We start from the raw sequence: 19,618 nt of genomic DNA on the forward strand, positions 1-19,618 counted from the left end.
AGTCTTGCTGCTACTGCTAGGAAATAAAGAATGTAATTTTATTGAAACAGGAAGTTTTTAATTTTCAGCTCTGCTGAATGTTCAGTAACATTTCAACTGCTCCATCCACACGCATGAAATATAATCCTTCAAATGAAAATTACAGTACAGTTTATTTTGACCCTCACTGGTAGCAAAGCTTGTTCATTACCCTGTACAAGCAAATCACATTTCAAACAACCCTCTTGAGAAACATTCTAAAAAGCCCTTTGTCAGACTTCTCTCTGCTGGTTAGCAGAGCAGAAATTTTTGGATGCAATGTGCTTTTACATCAATATTGCTTCACACAGCACCAGCAACATGAATGGCACTCAAAAGTGTACACAAATGAACATAATGGATGTTCAAATAAGATATTCTTCTGACAGAGATATACTGGTGAATTCCTTAGGTGCCCAACCTCTCTACATGCCTCAGCTTCTGCTTTTGGGGACTAAAGAAATATCCAAATATTGACACTTGCTTTTGCCATTGTCCAGGCATGATTTTCAAACATGCACCCTGCCTGTCAGACTCAGGAGGAAGCAGAGGATGAAGTTCCTCTGCTGTCACAAGGCAGTAGAGAGGGACACTCACAGAACACTGGGATGACCTGCAGGAATATGACCCCTGGTGCTTCTGCCCTTCCAGATTACCAGAACTACCCATGCAAACAGACTCAGCCTCTCCAACTGAAACTGATTTACACTGAATAAACACAGTTTCTTTGGAGCATGCACTTCAGTGCAATTCCTGCTCACACTTGACTGATCTGTAAAGCCCTCTGCTCTCACCCTAATTTTCCTCTCCTCTTTTTCATTTGATATTCACATTCATACTAGTTAGGTGAGCTTTAAACAAGAAAATATACAACTGGATAAAAAACTTCTTTAACCATCACACTGGCTTACACAGCTGTCCTTGTCCCTAAAACAGTTGCCAAAAACCAGTGTCTCTTTAAACTGGTTTGTTCCCAACTCCAGCATACTGTGTAGTAGAAATAATTGCACTGGAATAAATAAAAAAGTTTGAGAAGTAGGACAGGCTCTATTCAAAATGCCACTTCAGTTGAAAGAAATACATAAACTTAAATACCTTAAAGTTAATTCTACCTTCTGAGTCCTACCATTATGCATTAACTGGTTCAATGACATTGAAAACATAAACAAAGATGCTGAGTAGGTATCAAAAAATAAAACAAAAGCAAACAGGGCAATAAACAAACCTGTTTCCTGTGAATTCTTGATCACAGAACATACACATACTATGAAAACTTGTGTCATATCTCTCTTGTTGTTGCTGTTCTAGAATTTCTCTCTATGAAAAGGAACAGATATAGTTATTCAGACAAAATCATAATCATAAAATTCCATCACGTAAGTTTATAATACATATTTATCCTTACCTGTAACAATGAACATATAAAATTCAAATGTGCTGCTGGCACAAACCAGCAGCATGTTAGTATGTTTTGAGTGTGGGTTCTCACAGAAATTGCAAGTTTTTCCAAAGACAGTATGTGTCTCAGTTAAGTTCCAGTAAAATTCCCTTAACTTTATATACATGGCACATGGAAAGAAATACAATCCACAGTGAGATCTTATCTTATGCAACTATTTAAGTAATTTTGTATAAAATGTATCAGTTTAATGTTTCTACCTCTGATTCATCTTTAGCTCTGGTGCCAATGAGCAAGTTCATGGGTAACCACCTAATGCCCATGGAGTAGCATTCTATCCTACATGGCTAATTGCAGACAACCTAGAGGGCTTTTTCCTAACATAGGACACAGCCCTGGCAGTTTCTTCTTACTGGGGACACAGCCCCCAGTAAGAAGCTGGGGCACATAGCACAAACACTTCTGATGCTGCATTACACTAAACTGGACTAACATCTCCATCCCTTCCAGCGTCTGTCTTCAACCTCCTGAACCTTGTCTCAGCTTAAGATTGTGACAAACTGGGGATCACACACACAGCTCTTCCTGGGAAGCTGGTACAGCTTGCAGTCTTGGTGAAGACTCCTCTCTGGGGTCTTTACTTACTGGGAGAAAGAGAAGCCCCTTCACCTAAAACTACCAGTCAGATGATGGGTGAATAGCTGTATGCATGACAGCCAGACAAGGTCAGTGCTGTTGTAGGAAGTACGTATTTTCAAAAAAATAGGTCTGGGGATGTTACTTTTTTATTTAAAGGAAACACCCAGGTGCTTTATACTGACACTGCCTCTCCATGTATCTCTAGTTTTGCTGCCAGGACTTCCTTGCCTGATAGTGCTTCAGAACTATGAAATCTTTGTCAAGGCTCTGTTTTTCCAAAAGACTGTATCTGTTTTGTACTTCACAGCCTTGTCAGCTATTTCAGCAAGCTGTGCTCTCTAACCTACTTCAGGCTTGTTCCTTGGCCTCTCTCAATACATCACAATCACCATTATGTCTCTGCATGACATCCACCTTGGCTAGCTCCCTGCTGCAATACAGCCTGAAATATTCCTAAACTGGAGTTTCAAAACTAGAGAATTAAATGCTTCAGGCAGCACATTTTAAAGACAGCATTTGTCCTTGTTTGGGCTTGCTGTTGGAGACAGCAGTTAGGATTCAAAAGATGCAGAAAAATCACCAAAAGTTGTATGGTTCTGGTCTTTATTCTACGCAACTCACATGAGCCCATTTGCCAGCTCACTCTTAATTGCTGGACTTGTCTGGAGGTAAAAGGCTTTACAAAGCAAAATATCTATTTAACTTGCAAGTCAACACTCAGATTGCAGCAAAAGGAAATGAAAAAATAAACAGACTTTTTTGCTGTAACTAAAGCAGTGACTCCATTAGCCCCAGCTACAGCTGCAACTCGATTTCACAAAATCCTTCTGTAAAAACTGAGGATACAATTCTGATATTCAAAACAGTGATAACTACAAACTATTTTGTACCATAATAAAAATGCATATTTCTTTCTTTCCTAATTAAATTATTCTGTAAACAAAACCAGCATTTGCTTTGGGTTAAATTCTCCACTCATTCCAGAGTTTGAGGAAATGTCTACTTGCAGAGCAGATGAGATTGCTCACCTGCCAACAGACTCCTCATGCCCTTGGCACTGCAGTGGAGAGAAGGCTTACTTGGTACAGAACTGCATAGTAAAAAACACCACAAAATCAGAAACAAATGCCCTTTAAAAACAAAAAAGTACAGTCCAATTTATAGCAGCCAGGAGGTATTATTTGTAATAAGATGGCTCTATGAAAACATCAGCTGCATGCTGCATCACAACCCTTTTTCCTCCCTCAAAGCCACAAACATGATATACACTTGGGAAACAGATATCACTATGCCACTGCATGCCCACATGCAAAATGCAAGGTGTCTTTCACAAACCCAAAAGGATTGCTGAAAACTGTAAAAGATACAGAGAAGTGCAGTAATGATGCACTGTGAAGAACCACCAAACAGCATTCCTCAACCTCAAATCACCTAATCATTTAGGTTGCAAAGGACCTATTGAGAGCAACAAGTCCACCCCCTGTGCCCAAGCAAGGTCACCTCTACCTGGCTACCCAGGAGTGTGCTGAGTTTTCTTTTGACTGTCTGCAGAGAGGAAGAGTTTACAGCCTCTCTGGGTAACTTGCTCTAGTGTTTGACCACCCTCACAGTAAAAAAATGTGTTTATTTGTTTTCAGGGGGAATTTCCTGATTTTAAATTCACGTCCATTACCTCTTATCCTGTTGGTGGGCTCAGCTGAGAAGAATCTGACTCCTTTTTCATTCATCAAGTATTTATATACATCACTAAGTTCCCTCATGAGCCTTGTCTTCCAGACTTAACAGCCCAAGCTGTCTCAGTCTCTCCTTGTATGTAGGATGTCACAGTCCCTTCAGCATCTTTGTGACCCTGCACCAAAGTTGCTCAAGGAAGTCCATATCTTACTTGTACTGGGGAGCCCTGAGCTGGACCCAGCACCCCAGATGTGCTCTCAGCAGTGCTGAGTAGAGGGAAGGACAATCTCCCTTGACCTGACTGCACCACTCTTCCTAAACCAGCCCGGGATGTTGTTTGCCATGAGTGTGCACTCCACCACAGGACTGATGAAAGGACAACGGAAGGCAGATAAATCAAGAGACAGATGATGAATGGCTTGGATAATAATAAAGACAAATTTTTCACTACTCTTCTAATACAAAAACCTGCCAGGTGTGACATGACAGGTTCAAAAGGACCAAATAGATGGCTCTCTCCCATTGTGTGGTCAAGCTGCACAACTCACTCCTGCAGGCAGTGGGGATCCTGGAAGTTTTTGTAGGTTCAGAGTTTTTTTGTAGGTTCAGAGGCTCATATTGCTGAATTCAGACATTTTTGAGCACCCAATCACAGGAGAATAAGTGAGTATTTTGGGAAAGGATCACCACTAGATCAGAAGACAGCAAATACCAGAGACACTTAGCTGCTGTCAAGGGTAAAATTCTGATCTAGACAAAACTTTTTTACTGATCCCAGATAGCTTTAGAAGGGAAGCATGTTAGGCACGAGTGTATCAGCTGTTTTTTTGAGTCCATGCCAATCCAGTGGGCCTATATAGGAAGGCAGGTTTCATCTCAGACAACTCTAACTCCATGGGAAATCCCCAGTGGAAGAACTACCACATTTCTCCTTTGCAGGAGCTGGGATCCTATGAAAAGCTGTGTAAGACTTGAACATATTCCTCTAATTCTGGGGATTCACTAGTCATGTACTTCCAGCTGAAGAATATTACTGTTGCCAGCAAACAGAAATAGCACTCACAGAGTAGCTAAACCAACTGGATTTTGCCTGCCAATCCCAATTTCCCTAGGACTCGAATTTGGGTTTTGTAAGGTTCTCCTTCATTCTGAATGGACATCACTTACTGTGTCTTTATTTGCATGCTGTGTATGTACAAACTTGTAATATAAACATACCAGAAGAAACAGCCCAACAAAGGGTTAAAAGGCCTGTGTTGACAATTCTCAGGACATGGCTGCCAACACTAAACTGAGGAATGTATTCATGTAAAGATCCCGAGGCCTGCACTCTAACATCTTACAGTACAGACACAGGGTACTCTGCATCTCCAGTGGAATTCCCTGCATCCTAACATGAGGAGATTGTCAACAAGGCTGCTAGGTACCAGGTAACATTCATTTCTAAATTAGCCCAACAGCAAAACCAGACTCCAGGTGTGTATTTCAAACAAGAAACCAGAAAAAAACCCACTGGCCAACAATCTGGACTAAGACTCCTGGGAGCTGGTCAGCATGAGTTGAACTTGAAGGACCATCCATTCAGAACTGACAATGCCTAAAAGTTCAGCAAGGTCCGTCCACAGTACCAGGCTGCCATCAGGCAAGAAGAACCAGAAGGGTTCATGTGGACCCAAGAGCTGGCATTTCATGTCCTTTGCATCTCACAGAAACAATACTGGCCAGTTACACACCACTAACATACTTCCTCCACTCACAGACCATGGTGCTTGTGAGTATGAGACTGAATTAATGGAATCTGGGAGAGGGAGTGAGGATGCACAAAACAGCTCGCTCACAGATTTTGTAGATAAGTATCACCCGCTCTGCTCACAGTATCACACACCGAGTTCTAGCTTGCTAACTTCCCTAGATGTGTATTATTACATGAAAGATAGTGTGTCAATGCATTGCAGATCCTTGCAAGCAGAAAAATGTTCAGCACACTCAACCTTTTTCAGTGTTGTGGGTGTATTCTCCACTTGTATGGAACACTGACACACAACCTGTACATTTATCCCAAGGAAAAATCTATAAACAGGGGTTTATAGATTTGTGTATGGTTGTGCAGCAGCTAGGGAAATGAGCTTAAAAAAAATTCAGAATTTTGCCATCTTGCAAAAAATGCTTTAACTTGAAAATGTCTGCTAAGTTACTATATATTATTCTATTGGAGTGTTTACCTTAAAAAAAAAATCTTACCAGTCTCTTTTGCTGAAGCTGTTCTCGAAGTAATCTGTCTTCTGGTAAAACATCACATAAAAGAAAATAATTGTCCTGTTCCTCTGTTAAGAGATTAAAAAGTCTGAGTAAGGAATGGGAAGTTGCAGCTGCTTTGAATATTACTGGCAGATAATTTGCTAAGACTTTAGAATATATTAACAATGTAAGAATGTGCTTTTTAACCTATAAAAGTCAGTTACTTTAATTTCATAATCTAATTAAACATGTTAAAATATTTGTGCATGTTTATATTGAAGTATGAAGGCAAGAGTCTTGCATAATTTTTCTTTACTACCAGCTTTATTCATTTTTGTGATGGTTCTACTGGACACATAAAACAATTAGCATTTACATTGGTTACAGATTAAAGTCAGCATGAAAGAAATATGAAATCACCTTCAATTTTATCTTACCAGTTATTTCCCCAAGTAACTGTTAGTTTTCAGTAGCTATCATAATTTGGTTTATCCTCTCCTTGCTCTGATCTATCACATCACCTTTTACCACCAAATGTTTTTCCACCAGTGGATATACACACTGTTAAGTACCGTACATTGAGACTTGCCTAATTTACATTTCTACTTATCTGTTTTACACATATTTTATCTTTAGTAACTTTTTCCTATGGTCATATCCAATTGAAGAAGGCAACAAATTTTATTCAGAGGAATTACAATTATTCAGCATGTAGGAAAATACTAAAGATAATGGGTTAAGATAAGAACAATTTTCTGGAGGGGGAGGGAGGGGTGATGAGGGAGGGAGCAGGAGAAAGAGAGAGAGAGGGAAGAGTCAGTGATATTTCATAATTCTGATCTTCAGGTGCTTGATTTGCAGTTTTCAAACTGAGTGGTAAGTGTTTGTAAGAGAAACAGAATTATGATTTTTGAATGATTTTCATCTTTTCCAGGGCTATTTTTCTTAAAATTGCTTTGAATAATTAAAAAAAAATTACTTTCATCCATTTTTACCCAGTTTTCACTTTCTAACCATCTCTGACACCAGCTGTATACATTGTTTCCCCTCTTTTAAGGTCTCTATTGAGAATCAAAGATGCAGAAAAGCCCTAAAGTTCTTATCTATTTTAGGCAAACCGTGTTTTTCTGTTAGAAAAGGAAAGCCAAAGTAATGCATCAGCTGCTTCTGAGAAAAACACTTCCTTCACACAGTCAGCACTGTCCCAGTGATGGACTGTGCCACCCCACCAATGCAGCAGAACAGTGAGCTGTGGTTTCAGACTTGTGTGGAGCCCAGAACTGTACGGCTCCTGTGCAGATGTCATCTCCTGACACTCCTGGGGCAGGGAGCATGTGGCAGGGGAAAGGAAGGGGCCTGTGGCCCTGATGTCCAAGAAGAATTAGCAGCACCAGTGCAGGTGGTGGGCAGGGTGAAGTCAGACAAGGCAGCTCACTGGGAATGTTTCTCATCATTTTGGAGGGACCATCACTGATTTTTTATGCAGTGGGTACCAACATCTCCCCAGGCAGGATGTGAGCAGCTCTGCTTCCAGGACTTGATTTGCAACAGGCCCCAGCTCACAGCACATTTAAGCTGTATTGATCTCATCCTCACTCAGCACAGTGCTGAAGTATGTGTTGTAATCCTTGGAAAAGGTAAGTTTAAATATGTGCTTAAGAGTTAAACATGACTTCTGTGGTTTTCTGACCTAGTGTCAGACACACGTGGCTGATCAGAGCAGTGGTATATGCCAGAAATTACCACATGATCTGCCCATCAGAGTGACAAGCAGCATACTTACCTAGTGGAGCTTTTGAATTTGTTCTTATCACGCTACAAAAGTCTGTGATAGGCTGTTCTGCAAACCTCCTCTTCCAGTACAGGATGTAGCTTTAAATATAAGGGGGAGATGATCAGTGAAAAACAAAACACTGAAAACCTTGTAATGAAAAATGGATTAGCTCTTGTTTTTTAACGCTCTAAATTCTTATGTGGTTTTGTTTCTTTTTTTTTTAACTCCTGTGTCCTTTTTTTCTTCCTTCATATTAGTTTTTAATTTTATGAAATTAATTCAGTTTCACTTAAACTGGGTTTAACCATGCTGTCAAAGTGAAGAACTCAATAAGCAGATTTGCACCAGGCTTTGCATAAACACTGTGACCTGTTCACATCTACAGACAGAAGTGCCACTCAGATGCATCTTTACTGAAAAGATATGTTACAGAGCATTCTTAAATTCCCAAAATATCGTGCTCTGTGTTCAGCAAGATGCAGTCAGGAAGCTGAAACTCAATAAAAACACCAACTTGACAGAAGTGAGGTTTTGGCAGGTCTCCTGTGGAGTTACAGTGAAAGCTGTAGCATGGCAGACAACGAGAAAGACAGAAAAATGAAGTCCCTGAACACCTGGGGGTAAGACTGCAGACAGAATGAAAGACCTAGACACATCTTGAAAGTTTAACCCATCAACTACAGTTGTTTAAAACCATTATGTACTACCTTTGTTGGTATTACAGCTGCATCAACAGAACACAACTGAGATTAGATTTCCACTGAATTAGGAAGATACTGTCTAACCAAGAAGAAATCATCACTTCATTTATATGATGAAGGGAACCCAGCAACTCATGTGCTAATTATTCAGAATTTTACTATAAAAAGTAATCTGAAAATGCTTAAGTGCTGGCTTAAATTTATACTTATGTGCGATATAAATCATGTGAGAGTTGGTAAGGTAAAGGCTATTCAATGATTTCTTCTTATTTTGTGCCACCAAATTAGGAAATGGATAATTAAAAAATTAGATATCATTATTATGAGAGCATTTTTAAGTATCTGCAGCTTTTAATACTTGTGCAATCTGTAAGTTTACTTGCCACAGCTATCACATCCCACAGTGGCTCACACTGCCTCTACCATTCTCACCTAATATATTTGAGGACTTCAACTGCAGCAGCCAAGGAATCAGCACATCTTTCTGCTAGCTCTGACATGGAGAGGACTAACCTTGGTGCAGCAGACAGCTGAGCACAGTGAAGCCAGCACACGTGGCTCAGGCTCATCCAGCAGCACCATCAGATGTCAGTAAGTGAGAGGTGAGCCTTTAGCTCTCCCCCTGCCTGCTCCACTGCTTGCAATGCTCATTGAATGAGTTGCTAAACAGAACTGTTTAGCAACTGAGAGAAATGAACACTGGTACAAACTCACCTGCCCGTAACTGTCTGTGTCACAGAAATTACAGTTAAGGGATCTCATATCACAAGACTTAACCCAAATAATCAATGACCAGATGAAATCAATGCCTTGTGATACTTCCAGGGAGACAGAAGGATGATCATGTTGAGTCATGAAGAAGAAGCTTATTTCCCTTATCTCTTCCCTCTGCCCTTATGGCAGCTTATCTTTATTCTTTAAAGTTAAAAAGAAAAGAAAAAAAATTTCCATTAGCATTGGTCTTTTCTGGATTATCCACTTCTTGCAGTTCTGTCAAGAAATGTATTCCTAAGACTGGCTGTAACTCATTGCTAAATATAAAAATAATACTATCTATACAGAGTTGATCCCTGTATTTTCTACAACTCAGTTCAACACTTCAGAATATATTCTCTTTTTTGTGCATAGTATTAGACTATTTTACCAATGCAGCAAATCAGAGAAAGCAGACTTCAGAGCAACAATTCCATCATTTCATGTCCTGGGGCCACTTTCTGTAAGATTTGGCTACCTTCCAATTGCATTAGCAGCAAAAAGAATCTAAATGGGCCCTTTTTGAAGGGGTGATTTTAAAATACACTTCTATTAATGCAAAATAATTCCCCCAAGCACGCTTAGACTGGTGGTCCATGACTGAGCAGCTCTGAATCCTTTACTTACCCAAAGATACTAGCACTATCTCCAAAGAACAGTACATTCCCCTTCTGCCTGCCTTCAGCAGAAAAGCAAACAAAAACTACCATCAGTTTTCAATTTTAAGCAACGTTAAGCTCATACATTTGATTAAGGATTTATATGGCTTACATTTATCTTCCTAAATTATATTGTATTATTTCTTTTCTTTTTTTGAGTCTTGATGGACCCAAGGTCTTGATTTTGACTTAGTAACTAGTGACAGAAGACCTACTAGAAAACTCATTTTAGTTGAGAATTTATCCATCTACACTTAAATACTACAGCAAAACTATCTAGAGACTGGCAGGTACTGTCTAGCCTTCCTCCTGGCCCATATCTTACTGTGGAAAGCAAAATGCCAAGCAAGTACCTTGTCTCTGAAGCTACAATCCAGCTGGGGCCATGCCAGCTACTGGAGGAAGTTAAGGGAGAGAAAGCCAAATGTGACCCTGGTGAGATGATCAATGACACAGCTGCAGAAGGAGTCACAGTTGTATGTAGATTACAGAACTGTAAAGCACAGTTAAGGATTAAATGTGATTTTGAAGGGGGAATACTGTCCTTAAAGTAGCACAAACAAATTTCATCCCAGAATGTGAGAGATCCTGTGCTGAGCAGCTTCTGTACAATACACAGCTTTACGACACTGTACAGGGATAGAAATTGTTTTGCCCTACACAAATAAAACCTCAAATTAGGAAAGCTGATTGTCTGGAATGAGCTTTGCTAAAAACCCGCTTTCTAGTTTGCACACAACTTGTGTGACAGGACCTAAGAAGACCCTAGGATGTATAAAAAAATGTCAAACACAGGAATTGCCATGTATTCTAAAACTGAGCTCCCTAGTCCCAGCAACATCTAGGCACTAGGGAGAGGGAAGGAAATAGGAAAACAACCTTACAGCCCAGCAGCAAATTGCTCATAAGAAAAGTTAGCAGAAATCCTCCCACTATGTCTTTTTAAAAAGATGATCTCTACTTTTCCAAAGCTTTCAATAACACCTGCACACACACACACTCATTTTAAATGACATAACTCTTACCTTCTAAAATCTGCCACCAGTTTCACATCTGCTATGACGAGCTTGTGTTCAATAATCATGTGCTTCAGGAGCTGGTTTTGTTCTGCTAAGACATAGCATTCTTTGCAGAAAATACAAGGCACATCGGGAGAACTTTCTACTGCATCAACACCACCTGGACTTTCTGGCAGAGACAGAGGCTCCAAAATACACTCAGTATCTAAAATAAGAATAAAAATAATAATGATTACTTTTGACTTAAGTAAATTAATGTGCATCTCCTGGAGTACTTCTAGGTAGTACATGCAAAACCTGTTTGAGTCTTGGTTTTGTTGCATGGATCACTTGAGAAGCAAGATCCTTGTAAGCAGGTTGACTGCATTGATTCTAAGAAGGACAGTGGGAGGTCAGCACAGGACAGTTCTCAGGTGTCTTTCTCAAATGAAACTCCCAGCTGACACCAAGTCAGTCACACACAAGTGCTCTGCTTACTACTAAAGAAATTTTATGATGGGAAACCTACTTTTCTTCTTCTCACTATCTAATCTGCCTGTTGATATAAATGAAACTACTCTCTTTGTGGCTCCCTGAGCCACATTGCTCAGAGTATCAGGAAGGATTTAGACTGTATAGCACAAACTGTTTTGCATATTAATTTTCCTAGTTATACTTTTATTTATTGCAGAATACTTCTATAATTTTCTGATTGACTCTTGAAGATACGCATTTGTCTTGCCTTTTTTTCCCATTAACATCTAATTTGCTGTTCTATGACAAAAGACTATCCTTGATGAAGATTACTGCCTCTGGATGGTCATGCCCACTGGAACACTTTCTAACTGTACAGGTGATGAGGAATGGGCAGCCATGCTCCATGTGGAAAGGTGAATGGGCCATGTTTGCACCATACTGTACCAGGCAGACACAGGTTCCCCAAGTGACACCACACAGACGTGAGTCACTGCCGCATGCTGTCCCGGGGTTACACACTAGTCTACATTCATAAGCTCTTCCGTTGGCATAAATTAGCATAATTCATTAAGAAACACTGACCAAGGGAGTTAAACAGTTGGCCCCATTAGCCTAACCAAATTCCAGCTGTCCAGAAGTAAACTGTGGTGTTCATTTTCCAAATTAATCCTAAATCAGTCTTGAGTTAGGGTTTATCCTGGAAGCAAATGCCAATTTCAATATGTATCTTCAATTTTAGATACGTCAATTTTGGATAGCAAACAGAAAAAAGCTCCCCACGTTCCTGCCCTCTTGAAACTGAAAACTGGAAACACGGGTGTTCTGGACTCCTGTATTATGAAGTTAGCTTGTGCAGCAGGAGAATAAACTCTGTGTCTCTGGACTACTGCAGTGACATGAACATCTCTGTAGAAAAATGAAATTTCACAAAATGACAGAATGGATGAGAGTGGAAGGGACCTCTGGAGGTCATCTGCTCAAGCAGGACTCTCACACAGGACCATATGCAAATGGCTTTGACTCCACAACCTCCCTGGGCAACCTGTGCCAATGTTCAGACACCCTTAGAGTGCAAAACCATCTCCTGATACTCTGAGGAAACATCCTGGGTTCAGTTTCTGAAGATATCTGAGGAATTAAGAAGAAGGCCTTCTCTCAAGTCTGTTATTCTGTCACACATGAATTTTAAAATACAAAAGGTTAAAGGAATCCTAATTCATATTTACCAGATAGAAGAAGCAACTTTCACCCTACAGAAATCACATATATATGTTATACATTGGCAAGTATACTAAATCTGACAGTCTGGTAACTTGCTCACATGGAAAATTTGAAAAATAATTTTAAAAATCACAATAATTCAGCTTTTTTTCCTAGAAGAATATATTAATGTATCAATGCTCTACCCCACCTTCTACCAAGACTCTGAAATAACCCAAGCAAGGCTGGAGAATCCCATTGAGAGGCAGACCTGGGAAGCCCCTATGAGTTGTGTGACAAATCTGTGTTCAGGCAGAGGAACAGGCACACAGAGCTCCACAGCAGCCACAGCACAGGCAATGGCTCCCTGGTGGGGGAGCCCCAGGGCACTGAGGGTAAGCTGCAGCTCCTGGGAGCCACAGGTGGTAAAGGGTATAAAACCATAGGAAACACAGCTTTATCAGCTCTATGCTGCTCCTGGAACAACATATATATGTCCTGTACAACTGTTGAGGCTTCTACTTTGGACTTCTGAAAAACAGAACTTCCTGGAAAGGCACTGCCTTGACTGAAGATGGATGGCTGGGTTACACTGAGTCCAGTTTATCACACAGAACCAAGCACTGTGGGACGATGGCAGCACACAGAGCATGGTATTACCTGGAGCAATGCAGCTGCTGTGCACAGTCTAACGCTTTTCTTCTCATAATTTTATCTACACTTCAGCTCATTCTCTTCCCTTAGAAATTTCTTTATTAAACTGGCATTGCAGAAATTGTTCCATTTTGTCCTATTTTAAGAACAGCAGTGACTACACCGTGTGCTAGAGCAATCCTCACCAAAGGGTCAAATCTCCCAAGCAAAACTGGTGGTACCTGCAAAAATCCAGCTTTGTCCATTCTTACAGTCAGTTCTGTTGCCTGAAGAAGCATAACACCACGTTTACTGAGAAAAGTAGAACTTAATTTCCTTTGCAATTGCTGATGCCAAGTGAACTAAGAAGATACTCTGTCAGCCAGTACAGCTTAACCCACAAAACAGCAACACTGCTTTTTGTTCATTTTTGGTATAGGTCTCTTGCAGTGACCTAGTTAAACCTTTAGAAATCCAAATAAATAAGCACCTATCTGCCTCAAGAAATCAACTTTCAACAGATAGGTGTGTGCAGCAGGAACTGGTACAAAACTTAGACAAGGAGCCTTGTTTAGTAAGGGTACTTGTGAATAGCAACCTCTTGGGCTGGAAAACCAGAACTGCTAAGTCTAACTGTAGTCATGAGTTGATGAAATGAATAAACTGGGGTGAAGGCTTTTTTTTCTGCCTAAACAGAGTAGCTAATACTGAAAGAGAATAACTTTAGGCTATCGGAGCAGTTTGGCAAATGCAGAAGCTTATGCAATTTCTTTCGAAGGCACTTAAAAGAAGAGGCAAAGGAAAAAGGAATCCATGTAAATATCTTTTTACTCATCTGCTACAAAAACCACTGAACAAGAGAATAAATGCACAGAGCTGAACAAATGCACAGCCTTTAGCATAGCCCTTACTGGACTAATGTAGCACAAGCCTCAAAACAGTACAAATAAATCCAAGCATAATATTGAAATCTCTGCAAAAGCAGCTAATTTTGTTTCTATATTTGGAGCAGAGTGGCTACAGGTACTGAATAAAAGCTGTTAACTATAGCACAGCTCAGGGCTAACAGGGAAGTAAAAACTCTCAGATGTATTCTCAGGCTCCAAGACTACTACATGCAGAGACATTTGAAAATGAGGGAAAAGTAGCAAACTTTTCTCTTAGAATCCACTGCAACAAGAATAACTTCACAGAGACTGATTAAACACCCCTCTGGTGCATGTGTCGTGGCTGGCAAAGGTGAGAAGCAATTACCTAGGAATGGTATAAAAATAGGGCAAACAAACAGTAATCATACAAATAGAATAGTCTTCCAGAAGTCTGAGTATGGAGAGTTTAAGTCAAAGACTATATGGGCCTCTCAGATAAGCAGATTTTATTTTTTTCTCCACTGACTTTTTTTTTTGCACTATTTGAAATTCTTGGTCTTTTAACACCTACAAAAACTTGCATCAACTTTTATTATTTTTGTAATGATTTTATGAAATTTTTCCCTTATTCCTTGATGTCCTGGTTCAACTCGAGGCTAGTTCTACTCTACCCTTCATGTGATGTGGTAAGAGGTAGCTTGAAAATATCCAAGAGTGGAAGGAAATATGTTTCAAAATCAGCACAGATGTTTTTCTTTTTCAATCTCTCTTCTATTTACTTTTTATTTCTGGTTTTTCACTTGCTTTTAGGATCATTGAATTAAGCACTGAATTCTCTTCAATGATTCAAAGTCTCCTAAGCTGTGAATCAGGTGTTAATGCACAAGACAGTGGTTATATTCTTTGTGTGTTCACTCCTGTGTATTACTCTGCATTTGTTAACATTGAATAGCACTTTTTTGGGTAAAATTTGCTCAAATAACTTGAGATTTCCTTCAATGCTTCAGCTGGCCCTCCTGCTTACCACTTAGGGAAAAAAAAAGTGTATTAACAGAAAATATATCACCTTTGCTTATTGTGTCTGTGATGAACAGCACAGGAGTCATGAGACTCCCTATGAGAAGAGAGCCTTATAAAACCCATCCATTAAATTTTGGATGAATCATGTTGTTGCCCCTGAGTTTTTCTTCTCTGCCTAATAGAAAAGCAGCATGACTGTTATGCAAAGAGACATCCCAAAGGCTTCACGGAAAGCCCTCTGAACTCAGAAAATAAGAAAATCCCTTTCTCAGTCACAGAACTGGCAACTGACACCATGGTGTTCAACCTTTAACAGGACAGATAAAACTATGGTCTTCAACAGCTAATTCAGAGCTAAAAAAGGTAGATTAGTAGAATGAAGAGAACAGAGGACTACGTTCTTTGAAAACAAAAACTAAGAAGAATACACCATTCTTCAGGGGAAAATAAAATAAATACTTTAAGGTATTTGAGAATGAGCTGGTATAGAAAACAATTCACCTTCAAAACTAGATTAAGCACTGTTTTTTTTATAAGCATCCACAGGATACCCAGTACAATGGATTTCTGATCCCTGCATAGGGACTGTACACACCATCACAACAGTGAGGAAAAAAAAGAGTAAATTAAAAAAGGCTGCCTGTTATAGAAATTATATGGCTTAATTTTATTTTAAGAATTCTTATAATATAGACTAGTTAATCTTCACAGCTAGTGAAGAAACAAGATGAATATGGATTTGTTTTTCTTACTGGAACATTTTTACTTTTGAATGCAATTATTCTAAGCTCCAAACCAATGTTCGTTGGCACAATTAATTAAACGTTGCACCCACACAGTTATAACACAGCCTACAGCAGAGCAGGCAATGCACTGCACCTGCACAATCACACTGCAACTATCACAAAGCAATACGCCATGCAATGCTACGGCCAGTACAACAGATATTATTATCAGGAAGAAAAGAAAGGAAAGATTTGGCTTTTGAATGGGAGTTTTGAAAGGCAAGGTCCCCAGAGATGGTCCCCAGTGTAACCACTTGCTGCCACCAAGAAGCACAGGGATGTCTCATTATCCTGACTTTCTCCACCTTATCTCACCACTACCATTGCCCTTTTCCTTGTGCTGGCTCCCAGGCTTGCCAAATCCTTTGATGAGTCAATCCAGCTCTTTACCATTAAGAACCATTCCTTCCTTTCTTTTTGCTCAAGAATGTTGAAGATGCTGACACAAGAGCCACCAAGGACAAGAGCAAACTAAGGAGTGCATGGTGAGAAGCAGTAAGGTGAAACAGAACCTTCCTCTCAGCCTCCTCTCTCCTCAGCTTTACAGCCTCAGCTGTCTCACACAATTTTAGCATTAGTCTGTCACAGTGTGCAAGGTTTCTTTAAAGGCATTACACACAGGAAAAGAAGCCACTAAGAGTTTATCACTGCTTCCTAACAAGGACACTCAGCACTCGTTTCAGTCAGCAGAATCCACTGTTGTCAGCATGGGTACACCTAACACACTGAATGCACACTAAGTGCAGTGTGCAGCTCTTGCACTCCATTCCACTTGGCTGCACAGCTGAACTATCTGCTCTGACTAGCTCTGGGGACAAACTGAACCCTGCTGCATGAATCACATCTCTGACGAGAAAGTGGAGGTACGTGGGCTCAGATAAATGAAGTAACCTCAGTGTTAGAACTCTTCAGTCACACAGCTTGGCCCTGAGGTGGGACCTGCAGCTGTGCCTCAAGTGCCAGAGCTCAGGGAGCAGCAGACTCTTGCAGCAGGCAAGCAGCAAGCTGAGGGAGGAGATCCATAAACTGGTCTGCAGGCAATGCTGAGGGCAGGGACACTCACATCCTTCTTTGTGAAGCTTTGCCACTAGATAAAAATGAATGAGAGTCACAAGACTAGAGGAAAAGGAGGTAAGTCCAAAGACAACGGGTTTTAACTAGGGAAAAAGAAATCAAACTATTTTAAAACAAATTAATTAACAAATTAAACAGATTTATTATTAAATGAAGTATACTTTGAAAATTCAAGGCATTGCAAAGTCTGAGAATTGAAATGATGAAAAAGGAATTAATACAATTTTGCTTAAGACATATTTATGGGTTTCCTGTCATTTTTTGTAGTCTATGGCACAGCAACAAGGCCTTAGGCTGAGGACTTTATGATGTAAATATCCCACTGTTGGTAACACAAGGATAATGAAACAAAATAAGAACATCTGCTGGAATGTTAAGTGTCTTTCTAATTAAATCCAATAGTTGAATGGATCAATTCATTACCAACAAATCTGGTTTATTATCTCATTAATACAGCTGGTTAATATTATGAGGAGATTAGCACAAGAACTTGAAATGATCCTACAACAAAAATGAACACAACAAAGACATACTGGTGAATACAGGAGCCCAAATAACGAGCAAAAGACAGGTTTTAATACACGTAAAGAACAAAGGGAAGAAAGAATGACAGGAAAACAAAGGACACCTAGCAAACCTGGCACTCCACACTAGCAGCCCAACAGATGCCAAATAAAAAAGGATGAGCACCCTCCCCCCCAGGCTCTCACTGATTACATGGCAAAACCATTTAGTTGCCAAAATGACCAAACCCCACTGGAGAGCAGATTGGGGAACCAACCTGTATTCCTATAGGTAATTCTGCACAAAAGAGTGCTGCATTTAAAATTCTTCAGGAAAAGAGCAGTTTTAAAGCTTTGTCTTGGAATCAATTGTTTTTGAGATGATGCAAGAGTATTGAGAAGGATTGGCTTGACACTCGAAATACATTCATGACAGCTGCCCTGTTTTGCAGCCTTGGCACTGCAGCATCTATTTGTTGGCACAGCAGCATTCCCTAATTTGTGGTCATATTCTTGGGAGCAATTTTACACTGATTACAGGATTTTTCCTTTGTTTTCCAGAGCAAAAAAGATGGATGACTAATGGCTTGCCAAATAAACAGTATTCAAAACCAAAACTCAGAATAATGAAAATAAAACACCCGTGTCATGGTCCTCACCAACACTACATGCAAATATGTTTCCTAGTGAAAGAAGGATCAATGTACATAATGATTTCCTACCTCAATATATTAAAGCCTTCAAGTACTTCTATTAAGTTGAATTAAGTCTGAGTTCATGAGGAATTATTTACCTATTACTTCTGCCTGTTAACACACTATGAATGATATTTAGTTAAAATGTCCACGTGCTCTAGGGGATAACACATCCTGTAGCTTCCTCCAAGATCAATCAGTCCCAACCCTGCCTGTTTTTTCATTGAATGCAAATGAGCACTTCAAAAGAACACTTAATCCTACAGCTAAAGCTTGTCAGTTTTACAGACACTGTACATATTCTGTAGCATTTGCTGTCTAGGAATATGAGAATTTGATTCCAGTTAAATGACAGCTTCAAAAAAAGCTGTAAGTTACCGAATCCTAATAACTCAGAACAGAGTTTCTATAGAGCAGGTGTCTGCTGGGAGCTGGAACTAACAGAAATACAACTGTGCCTAATAGCCATATTTAACAGGGCTGCTCTGTCGGGGAGCTTGGGATGTTGCAGTTTCATTAGCATTAACAAGTGTTGCTATGGGTACCGCAGCACAGGCATCAGAACTCAACTGAATAGGACTGCAAAAGTGATTAATAAAAATGTGAAGTGCTGGAATTTTAATAAAACAAAACCAATGCGCTTGCCAATAAGATCATGTTTAAATAATAGACTAGATTATTGCCCAGTTCAGCAGCAGATACATACCACTGCCTGTTGTCTTTCTGCTGGAGCCCAGACAAACCCCCACATCTGTAAAGACTAGAGCAAATCTACTGTTCTCACACAGAGGGACACACATGCCCACACACACTCTAATGAAAGTGACCCCAGTAAGTATTCATAACAATATTTAATGCTAATATTAATATGCAATTCATAAATATTTAACACACAGCAGTACTTAATATTTCAGGTTCTACTGCAAGCTCAGAGCTGTAAAAGGCCTCATCCCTGGGTAAATGACACAGACATACATAAGGGTAACTAAATTCAGGGTTTGATATTTTGGTCACAAATATGAAGCAATATTTATCTTCTTCAGCATTATACACTGAATAATTTTATTACACCTTTTAGAGCTTCTGTGGTTTCTTATGGCTATTGTTAAACAAAATTCCTGTTTACCTTTCCTTGTTTAGTGTGATCACATGACTTGGTAGACATGGAGATCTGAGATCCATATTATCTACTAAAATAAGGGATTAGAAGCAATGATTAAACCCTAGACTATTATCTGGAAAGATTAACAAAGTAATTATGTAGCCTGAAACTCAGAATGTTGAGTTACAAGGAAGAGGAAGAAAATATCCAACAGAAGAATCTGAAATGGAAGGACAAAAGGGACCATCTAGGTCCTTCTTTTGCACTTATCACCCAAATCTATCTAACAAAAATCAGAAGCTTTTTTTCTGTTAAACTTGCTATTTAGTAAAAAGGCATATGAAAGACATCATAATAAAGCATAAACAATACTGTTTAAATTTAAGGTATAAAGATTGAATTTCTGC

The 19,618-nt window shown here is 39.6% G+C and overlaps 1 protein-coding gene across 2 annotated transcripts in view; it reads right to left on the reverse strand.

Moving 5' to 3' along the window:
* The window catches only part of ZNF277 (zinc finger protein 277), a 42,257-nt gene that overhangs the window by 13,368 nt on the left and 9,271 nt on the right, over window positions 1-19,618 (reverse strand). For both annotated transcript variants that reach the window (XM_038154593.1, XM_038154592.1), the window contains exons 2-5: window positions 10,881-11,079; window positions 7,752-7,840; window positions 5,972-6,054; window positions 1,244-1,335 (exon numbers count right to left, since the gene is read on the reverse strand). In XM_038154593.1, coding sequence (XP_038010521.1) covers window positions 1,244-1,335; window positions 5,972-6,054; window positions 7,752-7,840; window positions 10,881-11,079 — 463 coding nt within the window. The remainder of the gene's footprint in view (window positions 1-1,243; window positions 1,336-5,971; window positions 6,055-7,751; window positions 7,841-10,880; window positions 11,080-19,618) is intronic.

This window comes from Motacilla alba, chromosome 1A, assembly GCF_015832195.1.
Source record: "Motacilla alba alba isolate MOTALB_02 chromosome 1A, Motacilla_alba_V1.0_pri, whole genome shotgun sequence".
NCBI lineage: Eukaryota > Metazoa > Chordata > Aves > Passeriformes > Motacillidae > Motacilla > Motacilla alba.